This window comes from Pristis pectinata, chromosome 38, assembly GCF_009764475.1.
Source record: "Pristis pectinata isolate sPriPec2 chromosome 38, sPriPec2.1.pri, whole genome shotgun sequence".
Classification (NCBI taxonomy): domain Eukaryota; kingdom Metazoa; phylum Chordata; class Chondrichthyes; order Rhinopristiformes; family Pristidae; genus Pristis; species Pristis pectinata.
Genome location: NC_067441.1, coordinates 2,626,990 through 2,646,917, shown reverse-complemented (window position 1 = coordinate 2,646,917; position 19,928 = coordinate 2,626,990). Strand labels below are relative to the sequence as shown.

Sequence of the window (19,928 nt, the reverse complement as noted above, 5' to 3'; positions counted from 1 at the left end):
TGGTCCTTGTAACAAATTCTATTCTTTACCCACCAATTCTTCTTCTCCCTACTGCTGAGCTGTTCACTGTTGACCTGCTAGTTATGTGATTGCAGCTCCACAAAGACTGCCTCTGTAACGTCACTCGACCTGCCTTGGATCATCTGCTCCCCTCGTCCCTTCCTTTATTGTCTCCATTCTGACACCTGCCCGTCATCCTCTAATAACCTTAAGCCCAGCCCCACTCTCTCTGCTGCCCAGTGTCCTACCCCGCACCATCCCATCTGGCCCATTGATTCCCATTCTGGCAATCTGTAACTTCTCTATTAGTAATCAAACCCTTCCAGTGTTGCGCAGAACTTGCATGAGTGTTAGAGACACCCCTCTGCCAACCGTTGAAAGGTAAGCTTTGCAATTAAGAGTTTCAATAAAGCTACGTACAGGTATTCACAGTTTGATCAGATAATGTCCATCAAGGTGATCGGTCTCGGGTTCTGGTGTTGTTCCAGGGTCCAGCAAAGAGTTCAACCCTGTTTTCCCAAGACTCCTGTCCCTTCCATTCCCTCTGTCCTCCTCCAGTGAAATGGTATATCATGGATATTCCATGCAGGACCAATCCACTTTGACCAACTTTATCCCACTGCCGCTGGACTACTGGTTGTTACAGTATCGGGACTGAGCCAGTTGGATACAGAGGAGCGAAAAGTTGCTTGCTCCTGTCACTTATTCCCTGTGGGGTTTCCCGATCAACTCTCACCACAGTGGTATTTCACTGCTTTAACCCAAGCCTCTAGTTATCCCTTTATTGGCAGAGCAACAGCTAGTTCTTCTGTCTGCTCTTGGGGCCTGATATGCCACGGGAGATGTTTCAGAGCGAACCCATTCTGTCTTATCTCTCTATAACCTGATGACTGCTGTCTTGCACTTCATGATTTGGACCTCCTCGAGACCTTGAATCCCTGCCAAGCCAGGCAGCTCCCCAATGAGAATGTTACTTGACAGCAAAGTGCTTCTTATCTCAACGAGGTCTATTTATGAGTATTTCAGTTTAATGGCCACTGGCCTCTCAAAACAATTCATGATTCTGTGATCAATCGATACCTAGAGATTTGCTCTTTCAATTAAGTGTAATCAATTTCCCTGTATTTCCTTGGCATCCTCGGACAACCTCATGGAACATTAACCTTCCTTGTGTGTGGCAACGTCCAAGTGAAAACAGTCCATCCTGCTGCTCTGGATGGTTTTACTTTAACTCTTTGACTTCCACAGGTCTTGCCTTGCCTCTCCTCTGTCAGCGCAAGATCTCTATTCATCCCCTGAATTCCTTTTGCTCTAACACATCATTCTCCGCCACTTCTGCCATCTCCAAACGGGACCCCACCACCGAGCATATCTTCCCCCGCCCCTGCCCTTTTGCAGGGACCACTCTCTCCACTACTCCCTCGTTCACTCCTCTCCCCCACCCATCCCACTCCCACCCTGGGAACTTGCCACTGCCCTCGCCATAAGTGTAACACCTGCCCCTACACCACCTCCATCCAGGAACCCAAACAGTCCTTTCACGTGAGACTGAGATTTACCTGCACCTCCCCTAGTATCATCTACTGCATTCAGTGCTCCAAGTGTGGCCTCCTCTACATTGGTGAGACCAAATGCAGACTAGGTGACCGTTTCACAGAACACCTGCGCTCCGTCCGTAACCGCGATCTGCATCTCCCCGTTGCCAGTCACTTCAACTCCCCCTCCCACACTATCACTGATATCTCAGTCCTCGGCCTCCTCCACTGCCGGGAGAAGTCCAAATGCAAACTGGAGGAACAGCACCTCATTTTCTGTCTTGGAACCTTGCAGCCTAGTGACATGAGTATTGAATTCTTCCACTTTAAGTAACCCCCACACCACCACCTGCCCCTCCACACCCATCCATGCCTCTTTTCTTCCCTTTCATAGTCTGTCGTTTTTTTGACCCATACCCTGGTGGATCTGCTCTCCCCTCCTCCCCTGTACTGCCTATCACTATCTCTTACCTTCATCTACCCATCACCATCTCGTGCTCACCCCGTCTCCCCTCTTTTGTCCACCCGTCACTGCTCTGCTTTTCCCTCCTGTATATTGGGCTTCCCCTTATCCTATCTTCAGTCCTGAAGAAGGGTCCTGACCCGAAACGTTGACCGCCTGCTTTTCTCCACGGATGCTGCCTGGCCTGCTGAGTTCCTCCAGCATCATCGTGTTTTTCATCTAGATTCCAGCATCTGCAGTCCTTTGTTCCTCTGCTTTTTACTTTACCACTAGCAGCCATGCCTTCAGCAGCTCGGTGGACTAAACTCTGGAATTTTCTGCCCCACTTCCACCCCAAACCTCCACCTTGTGCAAGTTGTTACCACTAAGCTAAGTGACCTGACCTAACGTGTGTAGGTGTCTGATGTTGTTTGCGAAAGGTTCCCCACAGATGCAAGTTGTTGCTGGTCTCCTGCGGGGTCTGACGTTGATCTAGTGTCTCATCTAAGAGGTGCCTTGTGAGTGAGAGCAGTTCCCTCTCAGACCCCGCATGTAGGTACGTGGGAGGAAACCGGAGCACCCAGGGGTGGGGGGAAACCCACACAAACTCCACACAGGGACAGAGGTTGGTATCGAACCCGGGTCTCTGGTGCTGTGAGGCAGTGGCTGTACCCGCTGCGCCACAGGGAGAGTTGGCCAGGATCGCGTTTCAAGTGCCCGTACTGGGAGCTCCAACAGAAGACCCGACTCGGCTGTGGGAGAGGGCCGACCGGGGAGCCACCGCCCCCCTGGTACAAGTGTGACTGATCGTGGTCTCTCCCTCTTTGTTTTGGCAGTGGCCTGATCACACCGGGAGGCTTCTCCTCTGTCCCAGCAGGAATGGAAACCCCAGAGCTCATTGAGCTGAGAAAGAAGAAGATTGAGGAAGCCATGGATGGGTAAGGGGGCGGCAGTGTCTGGGTCCCTGCGCTGCGATTGGCGGACTTGCTCAGTACCGGGAGACGTACCTTCATCCTGCGCTTGCTCTGTGAGGGCTGGCAAGCAGCAAGGTGTTGGTTTATCGGAGGAGCTTTGGGGGGTGGTGGCTGTGTGACTGTGGGGAGGGAGGGGGCTGTGTGTGGGCCTTGGGTGGAAGATGCTGAGTTACAGAGCATGGGATGGCCCAGCAGTGGATATGGTTTAGGGCAGTAGTTGGTGGGTCAAGATTGGGGGGTTGTGAAAGATGGGTGAGGGGAGAGGTGGGTTGGTGACTCTGGGTCAGAAGCACTGGTGTCAGGGGACATGAGGAGGTGACTTGGGAGAGAGGTGGGGTCAGGAGGAGGACGGGACAGGGGGCCGGTCTCGCGCGGCCCCGGGGAGTGAGGGGAGGTGACCCCAGCAGGGAGACCGCCTTCCCCGCGGACCAGCCACCGGTTTGACCGGGTGCCCGTTCCTCCCCCACAGTGGAGAGACGCCCCAGCTGTACATTCCAGTGCCGGAGAAGAGGGCAGCAACGATCGGCGGCGCGATGATGGGGTCCACGCATATCTACGACATGTCGGCGGTGAGTGACAGGGACGTGGTGCAGACACCTCGACCCACTGTGTGCGCCGACCATCCCCACCCGTCTACACGCTTGCCCTGATCCCATTCCAGTCTCCCCAAATCCCCGCCAACTCCCCCCAGATTCTGCCCCTCTCCCACACACTATTTACAGCGGCCAATTAACCCACCGACCTGCACGTCGTTGGGACTTGGGAGGAAACTGGAGCACCCGGGGGAAACCCACACGGACACGTCCCACACCCCTGATTGGGAGAGTTGGGATTTCCCCTGGAGCCACTCTTTATCCCTCGGCCAGCTTCCCCGACACAGACCCACTGTGTCGCCCTCTCATTGCTGTCTGTGGGAGCTTCCTGTGCACACATGACTGGCGGGGTTCCTGCATTCCCACAGCGGAGAGACCTGCAGAATCCTGATGTGATGAAACACAGCTCCCCAGGGAAGGCTTTATTGCTGTTTCAAGAGTTGTTCAACTTCCTAGGGCATGACAGGCACAATCCCCGGATGTCGTAGGGTCAGACCGCACAGAAACAGGCCCTTCGGCCCAACACGTCCATGCTGACCTTTTTGTCCATCTATACTAATCCCATTTGCCTGCATTAACCCTCTACACCTCGCCTATTTAAGTGCCTGGCTAAATGCCTCGTAGACACGGCGATTGTATCTGATTCCACCTCGTCCTCTGGCAGCACGTTCCAGATATCACCCACTCTCTGTGTATTTAAAAAAAAACTTACACACAACACTACGGCGAACTACAGGCCCTCCGGTCCACAATGTTGTGCCGACATATGTTTCCATTTTTTCCAAATCAAACTTTTAAAAATTCTTTGTCAACCAAGGTTCCCTAATTTTTCCTTCTCTGCCTTTCACCCTTACCAGAACGTGCACCGGAGTCTTACTGCCTCTCTTCCAAAAAAAAAAATCCCACTTGTCCACTGCTGTTTCACCCTTAAGTATCCACTCCCAATCTACTTTCACCAGGTCCTCTCGTGCACTATTGAAATCAGCTTTTCACCATTTCAAGATTTTAAACTGAGGACCAACTTTATCCCTTTCCGTAAGGACCTCGAAACTTACAAAATCAAGCTCACTTTTCCCAAAATGTTCCCTGCCGACACAACCAGCAGGCCAGCCTCAGATCCTCTCTTTAGACCTCCTTCCTTTCACCTTAAACCTGTGCCGCCTTGCTTTTCATACCCTTGCCGTGAGGAGAAGGATTCTGACCACCTACCCTATCTGTGCCTCTTTTTATCAGCTCACCCCTCAGCCTCCTTCGCTCCAGGGAAAGCAAGCCCAACCTGTCCGATCTCTCCCTGTAATTAAGGTCCTCCAATCCAGGCAACGTCCTGGTGGAATCTCCTCTGCGCCCTCTCCAGCGCAATCGCACCCTTCGTGTAGTGTGTTGGCCAGAACTGCATTCAGTACACCAGGTGTGGTCTCACCAGTATCTTGTAAAGTTGCAACATCCCGTCCTAACTTTTATATTCTATTCCCTGACCTGTGAAGGCAAACATCCCATATACCACTTCATCACCCTATCCACCTGTGTGGCCACTTCCGGGGAACCTGTGGACTTGGACCCCAAGGTCCCTCTGTTCATCAACATTCCTACCATCTACTCCTTACCCCTATATGACTTTCTAAAATGCATCACCTTGCCCTTGTGGAGATTAACTTCTGTCTGCCAACACTCTGCCCAACTTTCTGTCTGCTCTGTATCCTGCTGTAGCCTTAGATAACATTCCTCACTATCCATAACACCGCCAATTTTCCTGTCATCCGCAAGCTTACGAATCGTACCGCCTATGTTCACATCCAAGTCATTAATGTGCATCACAAGCAGCAAAGGTCCCAGCACCGATTCCCGTGGGGCTTCCAAACAGAAAAACATTCTTCCACCACTACCCCTCTGCCTCCCATCTCCAAGCCGGTTTTGGATCCAATTAGCCAGGATCCCATGTGCCTTAACCTTGAGGACCAGTCGACCATTCAGAACCTTGTCACAACTACAGTACGACCTTCACCAGTGTTCTTTGTTATCTCAGTCAAATTAGTGAGAAGGGATTTTCCCTACACAAAGCCATGCAGACTATCCCTGATCATTCCCTGCCTTTCAAAACGTACGATAAATGCCGTCCCTTGGAATTTTCTCCCTATATTTCCCTACCGCAGACATGAGGCTCACTGGCCTGTAGTTACCTGGCTTATTCCTGCTACCTTTCTTAAAGCAACAACATTAGCTTTCCTTCAGCCTTCTGATACCTGTGGCTAATGAAGATATAAAAATCTCTGTCCACGCACCCCCCCCCCCCCCCCCCACCCATCTCCCTTGTTTCCCGTTCCATTCTGGGATAGATCTCATCTGGCCCTGAGGATTTATTCACCCTAATGCATCCCAAGGTGTATAACACCTCCACCACCTTTATACTGGCCTGCTCCAGGCTATCAATGTATCTCTCCCTGAACTCGCTCTCCTCCATGTCCTTCTCCTCAGTGAACACAGTTGAGGAGTATTCATTTAGGACCTTGCCTGTGTCCCCTGGCTCCCAAATTACCTACCACTTTGGTCCCAAAGGCAGTTCACTCTTAGAACACAGAACAGTCCAGCACAGGAACAGGCCCTTCAGCCCACAATGTCTGTGCCAAACCTGATGCCAAATTCAACTAAATCTCTTCTGCCTGCACATTGGTCCGTATCTTTCCATTCCCTGCATATTCATGTGTCTATCTAACGGCCTTTTAAACCCCTCTATCGTATCTGCTTCCACCACTGACCCTGGCAGCCCGTTCCAGGCACCCACCGCTCTCTGTGTATAGATTTAAAACAAAACTTGGCACACACATCACCTTTTAAATTTTCCTCTCATTTTAAATGCATGTCCTCTGGTACTTGACATTTCTACCCTGGGAAAAGATTCTGACTGACTACCCTATCCAAGATATAAGATCACGAGGGGCGTAGACAGGGTGAAAGCACAGTCTTTTCCCCAGGGAGGGGGTGCTAAAAACAAGAGGGCAGAGGTTTAAGATCAGCGGCAAGAGATTTAAAAGGGACATCAGGGCAGCTTCACGCAAAGGGTGGGGCGTATTTGGAATGAGCTGCCAGAAACAGTGGTTGAGGCGGGCACATCAGCAACATTTAAAAGCCGTCTAGATAAGTCCAGGGATAGGAGAGGTTTTGGGCTATGGACCAAATGTGGGCAGATGGGACCGACTCGCTGGGCAACACAGTCGGCATGGACGAGTTTCCATGCTGTATGACTCTTATAATTTTATAAACCTCGATCAGGTCTCCCCTCAGCCTCTGCCGCTCCCGAGAAAACAACCCAAGTTTGTCCAACCTCTTCTCATAGATAATACTCTCTAATCCAGGCAGCATCCTGATGAACCTCTTCTGCACCCTCACCAAAGCCCCCACACCCTTCCTGTAACGGGGTGACCAGAAATGCACACAATACTTCAAGTACTCTTTCCCTGTCTCCCCTCTTGCTCCTAATATACTTGTAGAATGATTTGGAATTCTCAATCTTACCTGCCAAGGATATTTTATGGCCACTTTTAACCCTTTTCTTAAACACTCTCCTATACCCTTGATATTCCTCGAGTGACTGGCTCTGCCTTATACCTGTTGTATGCTTTTTTTTGGTTCCCTGATCAAACCTTTGATAACTTATGCCTTTCAAACTTCTCTGATCTCGCCTTCCAAGCTTTCTTAACTTGCTATGTGTTTGTGTTTTGTTTATTTGAGGTCAGCATGCATTCACTGTGCCTTTTGTTCTGACTTGGCTGTGTGCTATTTTTGTTTCTTTTTGTAGGTCATGGATAGGGCAAGCTTCACCCGTGTCCTTTGAGGCACCGTGTGTGGTGATGTTTCTGGAGAGCATCGTCCTTTCCTTTCCCTCTCCCAATTCTGGTGGATTAGTGGTCCCTTAATGGGGTGTGGCTGTTGGGAGCGCAGGCTGGGTTAGTGGGAATAGAGTGGGACAGAGCCACGTTGCTCCCATCTCAGCCGGCGTGGGAAGGGAAATGCATGCAGATCCCGAAATATTCCCACTGAGATCCCAGAGTTGTAACCGGCTGAGGTCCGAGGAGAAACGGACCATTTGGCCCACAATCCCCTGCACCCCGCCCCCAGGGCACAGTGGGGTGTCTGAAAAGCCAAAATGCCGCAGAGGCTGGAAAACCCGAAATAAATCTCGGATGTACGGATGCTGTCCAACCTGGTGAATGTTCCCGGATTTTATCCCTGTGGGGGGAAATACCCTACCTTCTCCCCTCTGCCCTGCACCAGCCAGCGCGTTGTGAGTGGTGAGAAAACCAACTCGATGGGTCTCAAAAAGCTCTGAACACAGTCTGGCAGTAAATGATTTTATTTACAAAAGACAAGCGTGGGGAAATGGTAATGAGGATAACGCGGCACAGTTTATAGCGAGTGTGGGGAAATCGCACCTGGGATAAAACACACACACACACACACACACACACACACACACACACACACACACACACACACACACACACCACGAACTAGGTACATACAATCAAGGAAAAACAATACGATACCTGCCACCCCTTTGAGTCAAGGCACAGCTCTATACTACTAGGGACACTAACTAAAACACTCGCAACCCTTTAACAGCGCACACCTCACCAACGATCTCTCCAGTGCCGTTCCACGGTACTTGGCCTGGAGTGAAGCAGGGTGGTCCCTCGAAGATGGCAAAGAGAGGGAGCTGAGCACGTGTGGCGCCCTTTATAGTGCTGGAGGGTCCAGCCCAGTTAATTTACAGGGGGCCAATGGCTCAGTGCCAGCAAGGACTAATCGATTACAAAGGCCAATGGCCCAAGGCCAAGTACAAAGGTACTAAAGGGGCCAGTAGTCAGGTGTGTGCCGATGGGTGGGGCGGGGCCAAACCTCGATTGGCAGTGGTGTGTCTTTCGACCAGGTAGTAGGCAGTGCTGTCACGTGACACCCCCGGCCCTCCACAATACACAGCGCCTCACTGTGCCACTCACTGTGTGTGTCCCTCTCCCCCCCCCCCAACCACAGGTGATGAGTCGGAAAGGTCCTGCCCCAGAGACCCAGGGCATCGAGGTGGCCCTGGCCCCTGAGGAGCTGGAGCTCGACCCCATGGCCATGACCCAGAAGTACGAGGAGCGGGTTCGGGAACAGCAGGCACAGGTGGAGAAGGAGGACTTCAGCGACATGGTGGCGGAGCACGCGGCCAAGCAGAAGGTAAGGACGTCACCCTCCTCCCGCAGTCTTTCGGCAGTCCCTCCCTGTGCAAGTAAACAAGGAGTTTACTGTCAAGTGCACGTCCATGTTTGCAGCAGCATCACAGGCACAGAGCATCAGATAAGCAGCATTCACAAGAAAAACAAATTAAATATAAATTATCCACTTTTTTTTACAAGAGAGAACACAAATGGAACGAAAACAGTCCATTTTAGTGCAAAGTGGTCACAATGTAAGATCAGATTTCTTTATTAGTCACGTGTACATCGAAACACACAGTGAAATGCATCTTTTGTGTAGTGTGTTCTGGGGGCAGCCCACAAGTGTCGCCACGCTTCCGGCGCCAATGTAGCATGCCCACAACTTCCTAACCCGTACGTCTTTGGAATGTGGGCGGAAACTGGAGCACCCGGAGGAAACCCACACGGACACTGGGAGAGAACGTACAAGCTCCTTCCAGCGGCCAGAATCGAACCCGGGTCACTGGCGCTGTAAAGCGTTATGCTGACTGCTACACTACCATGCCTGCCATGTTGCTGAACTGTAGTGATTAGGGTTGTGCCGGTTGAAGGGAAGTCGCTGTTCCTGAACCTGGTGGTGTGGGGACTTCAGGCTTCTGTACCTCCTGCCCGATGGGAGCTGTGAGAAGATGGCACGGCCTGGATGGTGGGGATCTTTGATGACGAATGTTGCCTTCTTGAGGCAGCGCCTCCTGTAGATACTCCCGATGGTGGGGAGGGATGTGCCCGTGATGTATTGGGCTGAGTCCACCGCCCTCAGCAGCTTCTTGCGTTCCTGCTCATTCAAATTGCTGTACCAGACCGTGATGCAACCAGTCAGTCATGGCTGATCCGGCGGCAACAAGCTTGATGGGCTGAATGGCCTTGACCTGTTCGTGTATTACAGGCAGGGTTGATTACAGGTGGCCCCCACATTCCTGCTGCTCAGGTAACAGAAATTCACCCTTATAGAATTCACAAATCACTATGAAGAAATTTGACCTGCAGAATATAATTTTCTGTAAAGGAATTTGTGGAAATAAGTTTTTTTTTCCCCAACTCGCATTTCTTGATGGATTCACGTTACGGAAAATCAGGATATGAGCTGTTTCCTTGGAATGCAACCCAACCCCCTGTAAAGTGGGAGTCGTCAGCAGCCCCTTTATTTGTACCAGCAGTATATCACCAAGGAATCTCTCCCCTGCTCGGTGAGAGACCTGTTGCCTTGCTAATGTCGGTGGTGGGGGTTGACTCGGGACAGATTGGCATGGCCTGTGGAATTCAGGGCTCCAGCCCAGAGTGACTCCCCCCTCCTGAGAGGTGTGGCTCCTTCAACTGGGATTAACCCTCCCTCTGCCACTACAACCACCAACTCTGTAGCAGTGTTGGCCGTCCTCGTGCCTGTGTGTACAGGGACCTGTGGCCAAAAGCTAGCTCCCCCTTCACCGACTCCCATTGCTGTCTTCAGCTGCCTGGGGCCCCAAACTCCACCCCAGGTTTCTGCTTCCAACACCTCCCAATGTGGCTCGTTGTTAAACGCTGACATACAGTGCTTCTGTGGTGCCCTCCGGGGCGCATTTCCGCAGCTAAGGCAGTGTTGCTGTAACCTGTGCTTGTCTGATTGGCAGCAAAAGAAGAGGAAGGCACAGCCAGCCGACAGCAGTCGTGGGACGAAGAAGTACAAGGAGTTTAAGTTCTAGTCGGGGCCAAGCTGCCAAATTCACTCACCCCTCTGCCGTTCCTTTCCACTGATCGCTGTTTCTCATTGTATTAAAGTTGTGACGTTTTTTAACAACTGTTGTGTTTGCCGTCTTCTGTCCTCGAGCCCCAGGAGACCGGGCACGGGTTTTGTCTCTGCTCCTGGAGCCAGCCATTGTCCTCTGGAGCTGCTCCAGTTGCTGAGTGATAGTCTCGTCCTGTCCTTGTGCCAAGGGAGGGACGCGGTGTGAGCGAGGGAGGGGTGGTGTGGGCGAGGGAGGGGCGCGCTGTGGGAGGGGTGGTGTAGGTGAGGGAGAGAAACGATGTGGGTGAGGAGGGGGGCGCACTGCGGGAGGGGTGGCGAGGGAGGGCCATCTTTTAGATTGAACATTAACCAGGAATTGGTAACTGGTCGATTATTGCCGCACGTACTGAGATACGGTGAAAATCTTTGGTTTGCTTGCCATCCAGACATCATTCTGTGCGCGTACATTGAGGTAGCGCAAAAGGGAAAACGATGTGTTGCAGTTACAGAGAGAGTGCAGTGCAGGTAGACGATGCCTGAGGTGGCAAAGCTCCCACAGTCACTACTGGAGCAGGTGAGTTCCTCCAACACCGGGACCCAACATGTAGTGACGCTGTTTGAGGGGATAAAATCACAAATGTGTTCTGATCAAGAAATGAAAATCAAAAACTGCAGATGCTGGAAATCCGAAATAAAAACAGAAAATGCTGGAGACACTCAGCAGGTCAGGCAGCATCTGTGGAGAAAAATATAAATGACATTGAAAATATAGATGGGTGGGTTAGTAAGTTGGCAGACTGCGCAGAGATTGGTAGAGTCGTAGACACTGGAGGGCTGTCAAAGGATGCGGCAGAATGTAGATCAGTTGCAGATATGGGCAGAGAAATGGCAGATGGAGTTTAATTTGAGCAAGTGTGAGGTCTTGCACTTTGGGAGGTCAAATGTAAAAGTTAATGATAACAGCATTGATCGACAGAGGGATCTTGGGGTCCAAGTCCATAGCTCACTGACAGTGGCCACGCAAGTAGATAGGGTGGTAAAGAGGGCGTACGGTGTGCTTGCCTTCATCGGTCGGGGTGGTGAGTATAAAAGTCAGGAAGTCATGTTGCCGCCGTATAAAACTCTGGTCAGGCCACATTTGGAGTATTGTGTGCAGTTCTGGTCACCCCGTTACAGGAACTGTGCAGAAGGTGCAGAAGAGATTCACCAGGATGCTGCCTGGATTAGAGGGCATGAGCTATAAGGAGAGGTTGGACAAACTTGGGTTGTTTTCTCTCGAGTGGTGGAGGCAGAGGGAGACCTGATAGAAGTTTATAAAATTGAGAGGACTAGATAGTCTTTTTCTCAGGATAGAAATGCCAAATACTAGAGGACATGTATTTAAGGTGAGAGGGGGAAAGATTTTTTTAACACAGCGGTGGGTGCTTGGAACGGGCTGCCAGGGGTGGTGGTGGAGGCAGATACGATATTTAAGAGGCTGTTAGGCGGGGGTGGGGTGGGATACAGATCACGTGCAGGCAGAAAATTAGTTTAATTTGACATCATGTTCAGCACAGACATGGTAGGCCTGTGCTATACTGTTTTATGTTCTAAACGGTTAACGTTTCAGGTCTGAGAACTGTTCTGATGAAAGATCTCGGACACAAAACCTCAACTGTTTCTCTCTCCACGGATGCTGCCTGAACTGCTGAGTGTTTATTACTACATTTATCTAGTGCGAGATTCCTCGGGCAAATTGGTTCCTGGGTTTCTCACAATGACAACGCTGACTTATCTTAAAGAAAAAACTAATTGGCTGCAAAGTGCTTTCGGAAGCCAATACTGATTAACTGCCAGCAAACACTTCATCAGCTCTGAGTTTGTACTTGTGAACCACACATTCAGTCTGTCAGCTTGTCTCTCCCCCGGAAATTACAACAGGAAGCAGGTCTGCCCCTTGACATGTTACCTACCCATCTTGTTTTGGTGACTCTGAATACCCTTGGCCAAGAAAACAAATCCATTGAAATCCATTGATTTTTGTTTGGGGGGGATGGTGGTGGGTAGAATTTGGGACTCGCTGCCCTTTGCTTCCTGCCGTCACCTCTCACTGACCCAGCACCAGAGGAAGTAATGTTTCTCTACTGCGGCCCTTGCATCATTCTGACCACCAGATGATGCAAAGCTCAGAGGTGCAGTGAACAGTGAGGTTTGTTATGTGCTGTAGGAGCCCAGGCACTGACGATGGCTGGGGGGGGGGGGGGGTGGGGGGGGTGGCAGAGAGAATTTAATGCACGTGTGCAGTGGTATATGTTGGCAGGAAGATTGAGGAGAGACTGGACTGATTGGTACCGTTCTAGAGGGTGTGCAGGGATTGGGGGACGTGTGCAATAGCCCTGAAGTTGTGGGGGTTGGTGAAAGTGGTAAATAAGGTGTACAGAACCTAGGGCTGTATGTAGACAGCCATAGACTGACCCTTGCTGGGGGATGGGATCTCTCTCTCTCTCTCACCCTCTCTCTCTCTCTCTCTCTCTCTCTCTCACCACCCTCTCCTCTCTCTCTCTCACCCTCTCTCTCTCTCTCTCTCTCTCTCTCTCACACACCCTCTCTCTCTCTCTCTCACCCTCTCTCTCTCTCTCTCTCTCTCTCTCACACACCCTCTCTCTCTCTCTCTCTCACCCTCTCTCTCTCTCTCTCTCTCACACACCCTCTCTCTCTCTCTCTCTCTCTCACCCTCTCTCTCTCTCTCTCTCACCCTCTCTCTCTCTCTCACTCCCTCTCTCTCTCTCTCTCTCTCTCTCACCCTCTCTCTCTCTCTCTCTCTCTCACACCCTCTCTCTCTCTCTCTCACACACCCTGTCCATCTCTCTCTCTCACACCCTGTCCATCTCTCTCTCTCTCACACCCTGTCCATCTCTCTCTCTCACACCCTCTCTCTCTCTCTCTCACACCCTCTCTCTCTCTCTCTCACACCCTGTCCATCTCTCTCTCTCACACACCCTGTCCATCTCTCTCTCTCACACCCTGTCCATCTCTCTCACACCCTCTCCCCCTCTCCTACACACACACACTCCCCCTTCACCCCCCCTCTCCTCCCCCTCTCTCCTACACACACACACACACACACACACACACACACACCACACACACACACACCCACACACACACACTGTGACCCTCACTAGGGGATGGCTCCCCCGTGCACTCTAGTCCTTGCTGGGGCAGGGAGAGGGGTTCAGCATGCACACCGATCCTTTCCAAAACTACTGAGACCACAACTGGAGTGTTGCAACCAGTTCCAGTCACCTCACTGAGGGGAGGGGAATGCAAACTGTTCCAGAGCAGAGGGATTTCAGCCACGTGGTTAGACTGGAGCCCGGCTTTTGTCCTCGGAGCAGAGGGTGGCAACGTGAGTCGACCTGTTCCTGTCTACCGGTGGTTCAAGGGCCAGGGGTCACAGGTGTAACGTGGTGGCAAAAGGTTCTGACGGTGAAATTGAGATAAAACTTTTTCATTACACAGGAAAGTAATAATGTGTACAGAGGGTGAAAACAGAATCAATCAGGGCCCTGAAAATGGAATCAGTTTGGGACTGGAGGGAAACTAAAGGGATGGGAAATGGGATTGAATGAGAGGATGCTGGCGTCGACCCAATGGACGGAATGGCCTTCTGCACCACGGCGATTCTACAGTTTCTGCTGAGTTTGGATCATCCACGAACTCTCAGGGTGTGTGTGTCCCTCCCTACCCTGAAGAAAACCCAGAGAGGCTGACATCACCTGAAGCTCCGCTGCCCAAATCCTAAATCCAGTCGGGAGCGGGAGCTGGGAGAGGTGTGGCTGAGGGCAGGGAAACAAACAGTAAATATAGTTTCACCGCTAAAACCGGCAATTCTCCCTGAAATGACAGCGTGCAGGGCAACATGAGATCATTTCACAAACCACACAGCATTCGTTCACCCTGGGCAGTGATGTTAATCCACTGCTCCCGCTCTCCATTCATTCTGTCAGTCTCCACCTCTGTCCCCCTCTCCCTTGTCTGTGTTTTAATATTTCTTTCACTGCCTTTTCATTGTTTGCCTCTGCCTCTTTACCCTCATTCCCTGCCCTCTCTTTCACTCCACCCCCCCCCCTTCCATCACTCACTCTCACCCACCTCTGTCTCTAACTCCCTCAGACTCCCCCCACTCTCCCCCGACAAAGCCGGACATTTTGTGCTGACTGATTCACAACTGTAGAACGGGGTGATGCTGACAAGTATTTGATCAGCTCTCCCACGTACGAACTGCGTCATGTTTTTCAGTACAGTGAAGTATCACAGCAGAAATTTGCACCTTTGTCTCGATTCAAATTAAGTTTAACCATTGGCAGGACTTAGAGTGGTTTTCTAGAAATTCTATTTGGCCCAAAAGACCCTCACTGGGGGACGGGTCCCACACACACTGACCCTCACTGGGGGACGGGTCCCACACACACTGACCCTCACTGGGGGACGGGTCCCACACACACTGACCCTCACTGGGGGACGGGTCCACACACACTGACCCTCACAGGGGACGGTCCCACACACACTGACCCTCACTGGGGGACGGGTCCCACACACACTGACCCTCACTGGGGGACGGGTCCCACACACACTGACCCTCACTGGGGGACGGGTCTCACACACACTGACCCTCACTGGGGACCTGTCCCCCACACACACTGACCCTCACTGGGGGACGGGTCCCACACACACACTAACCCTCACTGGGGGACGTGTCCCACACACACACACTGACCCTCACTGGGGGACAGGTCCCACACACACACTAACCCTCACTGGGGGACGTGTCCCACACACACACACTGACCCTCACTGGGGGACGTGTCCCACACACACACTGACCCTCACTGGGGGACGTGTCCCACACACACACACTGACCCTCACTGGGGGACGGGTCCCACACACACACTAACCCTCACTGGGGGACGGTCCCATACACACTGACCCTCACTGGAGGATGGTCCCAAACACAGACACTGACCCTCACTGGGAACGGGTCCCACACACACTGACCCTCACTGGGGGACGGTCCCACACACACACTGACCCTCACAGGGGGATGGGTCCCACACACACTGACCCTCACTGGGGGACAGGTCCCACACACACACTGACCCTCACTGGGGGACGGGTCCCACACACACTGACCCTCACTGGGGGACGGGTCCCACACACACTGACCCTCACTGGGGACGGGTCCCACACACACTGACCCTCACAGGGGGACGGGTCCCACAAACACTGACCCTCACTGGGGGACGGGTCTCACACACACTGACCCTCACTGGGGGACGTGTCCCACACACACACACTGACCCTCACTGGGGGACGGGTCCCACACACACACTAACCCTCACTGGGGGACGTGTCCCACACACACACACTGACCCTCACTGGGGGACGGGTCCCACACACACTGACCCTCACTGGGGGACGGGTCCCACACACACTGACCCTCACTGGGGGACGGGTCCCACACACACATTGACCCTCACAGGGGGATGGGTCCCACACACACTGACCCTCACTGGGGGAACAGGTCCCACACACACACTGACCCTCACTGGGGGACGGGTCTCACACACACTGACCCTCACTGGGGGACGTGTCCCACACACACACTGACCCTCACTGGGGGACGGGTCTCACACACACTGACCCTCACTGGGGGACGGGTCTCACACACACACTGACCCTCACTGGGGGATGGGTCCCACACACACACACTGACCCTCACTGGGGGCAGGTCCCACACACACACACTGACCCTCACTGGGGGACAGGTCTCACACACACACTGACCCTCACTGGGGGATGGGTCCCACACACACACTGACCCTCACTGGGGGATGGGTCCCACACACACACACTGACCCTCACTGGGGGAACAGGTCCCACACACACACTGACCCTCACTGGGGGACGTGTCCCACACACACACTGACCCTCACTGGGGGACGGGTCTCACACACACTGACCCTCACTGGGGAACAGGACACACACACACACTGACCCTCACTGGGGGATGGGTCCCACACACACACACTGACCCTCACTGGGGGACAGGTCCCACACACACACTGACCCTCACTGGGGGACAGGTCCCACACACACATAGACCCTCACTGGGGGATGGGTCCCACACACACACTGACCCTCACTGGGGGACGGGTCCCACACACACACACTGACCCTCACTGGGGGAACAGGTCCCACACACACACTGACCCTCACTGGGGGATGGGTCCCACACACACACACTGACCCTCACTGGGGGACGGGTCTCACACACACTGACCCTCACTGGGGGACAGGTCCCACACACACTGACCCTCACTGGGGGACAGGTCCCACACACACACACAGACACTGACCCTCACTGGGGGACGGGTCCCACACACACACACTGACCCTCACTGGGGGCAGGTCCCACACACACAAGGCACACTGACCCTCATTGGGGGATGGGTCCCACACACACACTGACCCTCACTGGGGGATACTATCCACAAATATCATGCTTCTTGCAACACCTGACCCCAGAGGTGAGGCTGTGCACAATGATGACAGATATTTGACTGTGTGTGCTTCACAACCACATTCAATCCTGTTTAGCTGCAGTCTCATAGTTTGTTCCATGTCAACAGAGGCCACATTGTCTGAGGATCGGGAACATGACACAGTGCCACTTCCCATCCGGGAATAGTGAATGTCGGGTGAGAAGGCAGGATGATGCCTCCTATTGTTGAATACCCTGTCAAATGCTTTCATCAGGTGAGAATTTCCAGGTAGTGAATTCTCAGCAATGTATCTGAGTGATCTGATTCTAGTTAACGTGGTTATGTTAACTTCTCAGTTACTACTGACTGAGCACTGACATGGTGGTGCAGCGGGTAGAGCCACTACCTCAGGGCTCTGAAGACCTGGGTTCGATCCTGACCCCCGGCGCTCTGTGTGTGTGTGTGTGTGTGTGTGTGTGTGTGTGTGTGTGTTGTGGAGTTTGCACATTCTCCCTGTGACTGCGTGGGTTTCCCCCGGGTGCTCCAGTTCCCTCCCACGTCCCAATGACATCCAGAGTCAGTGGGTTAACTGGCCACTGTAAATTGCCCCCAGTGTGTAAACAATTGATGGGGGAGTTGAGGGGTGTGTGTGTGCATGAGGGAATAAACTAAAGGGGTCCTGGGATATAAGGACAGAGGGAATGGGACTGATGGGATTATTCTGCTGGGAGCTAGCACAGCTTGGTGGCCTGAATAGCCTCATGTGACATGAAGAATTTGTGGGGTCTGAGGTACTGGAGCAGGTTTGAGTGTGAAGCTCTGGGGTGGAACACTTTCAAACTTGGAGCAGTTGGTGCTGGATGTTAATGTAACTAAAATGTGAATCGCAGTGACTGGCTGATGAACTGAAGCAACGAAGGTTAACGGCCTTCACTGGCACAGGACCGAGGGATGGAGGGATGGTCACCCCACCGACCCAGGCTCCACTGTCATTGCCTCTTTGTCCCTGAGTAAAAAACTTGAGAGTTTGAGCCATACACACCAAGATCCAGCTCACCTCTTGCAGTGAGGGAGCGCCACGCTGCAGGAGGGGCGGTGAGGAGGGAGCACTAATCTATTCAGTATGTCGTCTTGAGACATTAAACAAAGACGGAGTCTGTCCTCCCAGATGCAGAAGGTGGGTGTTTTACATGGTGGTCGCTCTCTGAACAACATTACTAAGATCAGATTCTCTGGCACTTATTGTGTTTAAGTCTCTGATCACTAATAGTGTACAAATCAGATTTGTACTTCAGATAACGGTAATTACATCTCAGTTAAATACTCCATGGACTTTGTACCGTGTGTTTTGCACACTGTTCTTTTCAGTCCTGTGTATGATTTACACACTGCCTGGTTTGCGCACTGTTGGTGCTGTGTACAATCAAGTGTAAGCTTTGCATAACATGCTGTACACAGTGCAATGTGTGCTTCGCACACCTGGGGGTGTGCTGTGTACATTTGCACGGTGGGTGTGTGCTGTGCAATCTGGTGTGACTTGCATAATGTGTGCTGTACATTATGTGAGACTTGCACACTTGGGTGTGTGCTGTGCACGTTTGTGTGAGATTTGCACGCTGGGTGTGTTGTGCAGAATCTAGTGTGAGTGCATAATGTGTGCTGTTTACAGTACAACGTGAGGTTTGCACCTTTGGGTGTGTGCCGTGCACGTTTGTGTAAGATTTGCACACTTGGGTGTGCGTTGTGCATGTTTATGTTGTGCCTATACACATTTGTGTGAGATTTGCACGCTGGGTCTGTTGTGCAGAATCTAGTGTGAGTGCATAATTTTGTGCTGTTTACAGTACAACGTGAGGTCTGCACGTTTGGGTGTGTGCTGTGCACGTTGGGTGAGATTTGCACGCCGGGTGTGCGCTGGTTTGCACACTACGCTCAGTCCAGTGTGAGATCGGTGTGCTGTGCTGTGCATAGTTGTGTGTGAAGTTTGCATGGTCTGCACGGTGTGTGTGCGGGGGCCCGCAGGGTGAGGGAGTGCACGGCTCGGCTCGGCTCGGCTCGGCGTGTCCCTGTGCCGGGCTGAGCTTGCACGCCGGCTCTGTGCTTTGCACGGTTCCTCCAGCAGGTTTCCGCTTCCTCTGTGTGTGAGGAGCCGGAACCCGTCGCCTGGCCCCGGGACTGGAGCCGCCGCCATGGCCGACAAGCTGCACCGCTCGGCGCCGGGCGCCGCTGCCAGACCCGTGCACATGAACCTGTTCGCCACCTGGGAGATCGACCGCTCCTCGCCCAGCTGCGTGCCCAGGTAGGGGGGGGGGGTCCCGTCCCTGCCCTGCCCTGCCCGGCGCTCCCTCCCCCTCTGCCCCTCACACCCCCTCCACCATCCCTTCACTCTATCCCGTCTCTCTCTCTGTCTGTCTGCCCCCCCTCCGTCTCTCTCCCTCTATCTCTGTGTCCGTCTCCCCCCCGCTCCCCCCCTCTCCCTCCCCCTCCTTCTCCCCTTTCTCTGTCTCCTCTTTCTCTCCGTCTCCCCCTTTCCGTCTCCCCTCTCTCTCTTCCTCCCCCCTCTCTGCCCCTCTCTCTCCATCTCTCTCTCTCTCTCCGTCTCCCCTCTCTCCGTCTCCCCTCTCTCTCCGTCTCCCCCCTCTCTCTCCGTCTCCCCCCTGTCTCCCCCCTCTCTCCGTCTCCCCCCCTCTCTCCGTCTCCCCCCTCTCTCCGTCTCCCCCCCCCCCTCCGTCTTCCCCCCCTCCGTCTCCCCCCTCTCTCCGTCTCCCCCCTCTCTCCGTCTCCCCCCCCTCCGTCTCCCCCCCTCTCTCCGTCTCCCCCCTCTCTCCGTCTCCCCCCTCTCTCCGTCTCCCCCCCTCTCTCCGTCTTCCCCCCCCCTCCGTCTCCCCCCCCTCCGTCTCCCCCCTCCGTCTCCCCCCCTCTC

The 19,928-nt window shown here is 53.1% G+C and overlaps 3 protein-coding genes across 8 annotated transcripts in view; all 3 read left to right on the top strand.

Moving 5' to 3' along the window:
• sf3b2 (splicing factor 3b, subunit 2) overlaps positions 1–10,547 on the top strand; it is a 113,587-nt gene extending 103,040 nt beyond the window's left edge. Inside the window, exons 19-22 of one of the 4 annotated variants that reach the window (XM_052045133.1) lie at positions 2,814–2,915; positions 3,421–3,520; positions 8,573–8,758; positions 10,386–10,547. In XM_052045133.1, coding sequence (XP_051901093.1) covers positions 2,814–2,915; positions 3,421–3,520; positions 8,573–8,758; positions 10,386–10,457 — 460 coding nt within the window. In that variant the 3' untranslated portion in view covers positions 10,458–10,547. The remainder of the gene's footprint in view (positions 1–2,813; positions 2,916–3,420; positions 3,521–8,572; positions 8,759–10,385) is intronic. The other 3 variants (XM_052045131.1, XM_052045130.1, XM_052045132.1) reach the window with 3 other exon arrangements.
• The window catches only part of LOC127587036 (phosphofurin acidic cluster sorting protein 1-like), a 100,447-nt gene that overhangs the window by 41,062 nt on the left and 39,457 nt on the right, over positions 1–19,928 (top strand).
• The window catches only part of LOC127587017 (phosphofurin acidic cluster sorting protein 1-like), a 42,182-nt gene continuing 39,457 nt past the window's right edge, over positions 17,204–19,928 (top strand). For 2 of the 3 annotated variants that reach the window (XM_052045127.1, XM_052045126.1), the window contains exon 1: positions 18,951–19,304. In XM_052045127.1, coding sequence (XP_051901087.1) covers positions 19,195–19,304 — 110 coding nt within the window. In that variant the 5' untranslated portion in view covers positions 18,951–19,194. Of the gene's footprint in view, positions 17,222–18,950; positions 19,305–19,928 lie in introns of those variants that run through there. The other variant, XM_052045128.1, reaches the window with a different exon arrangement.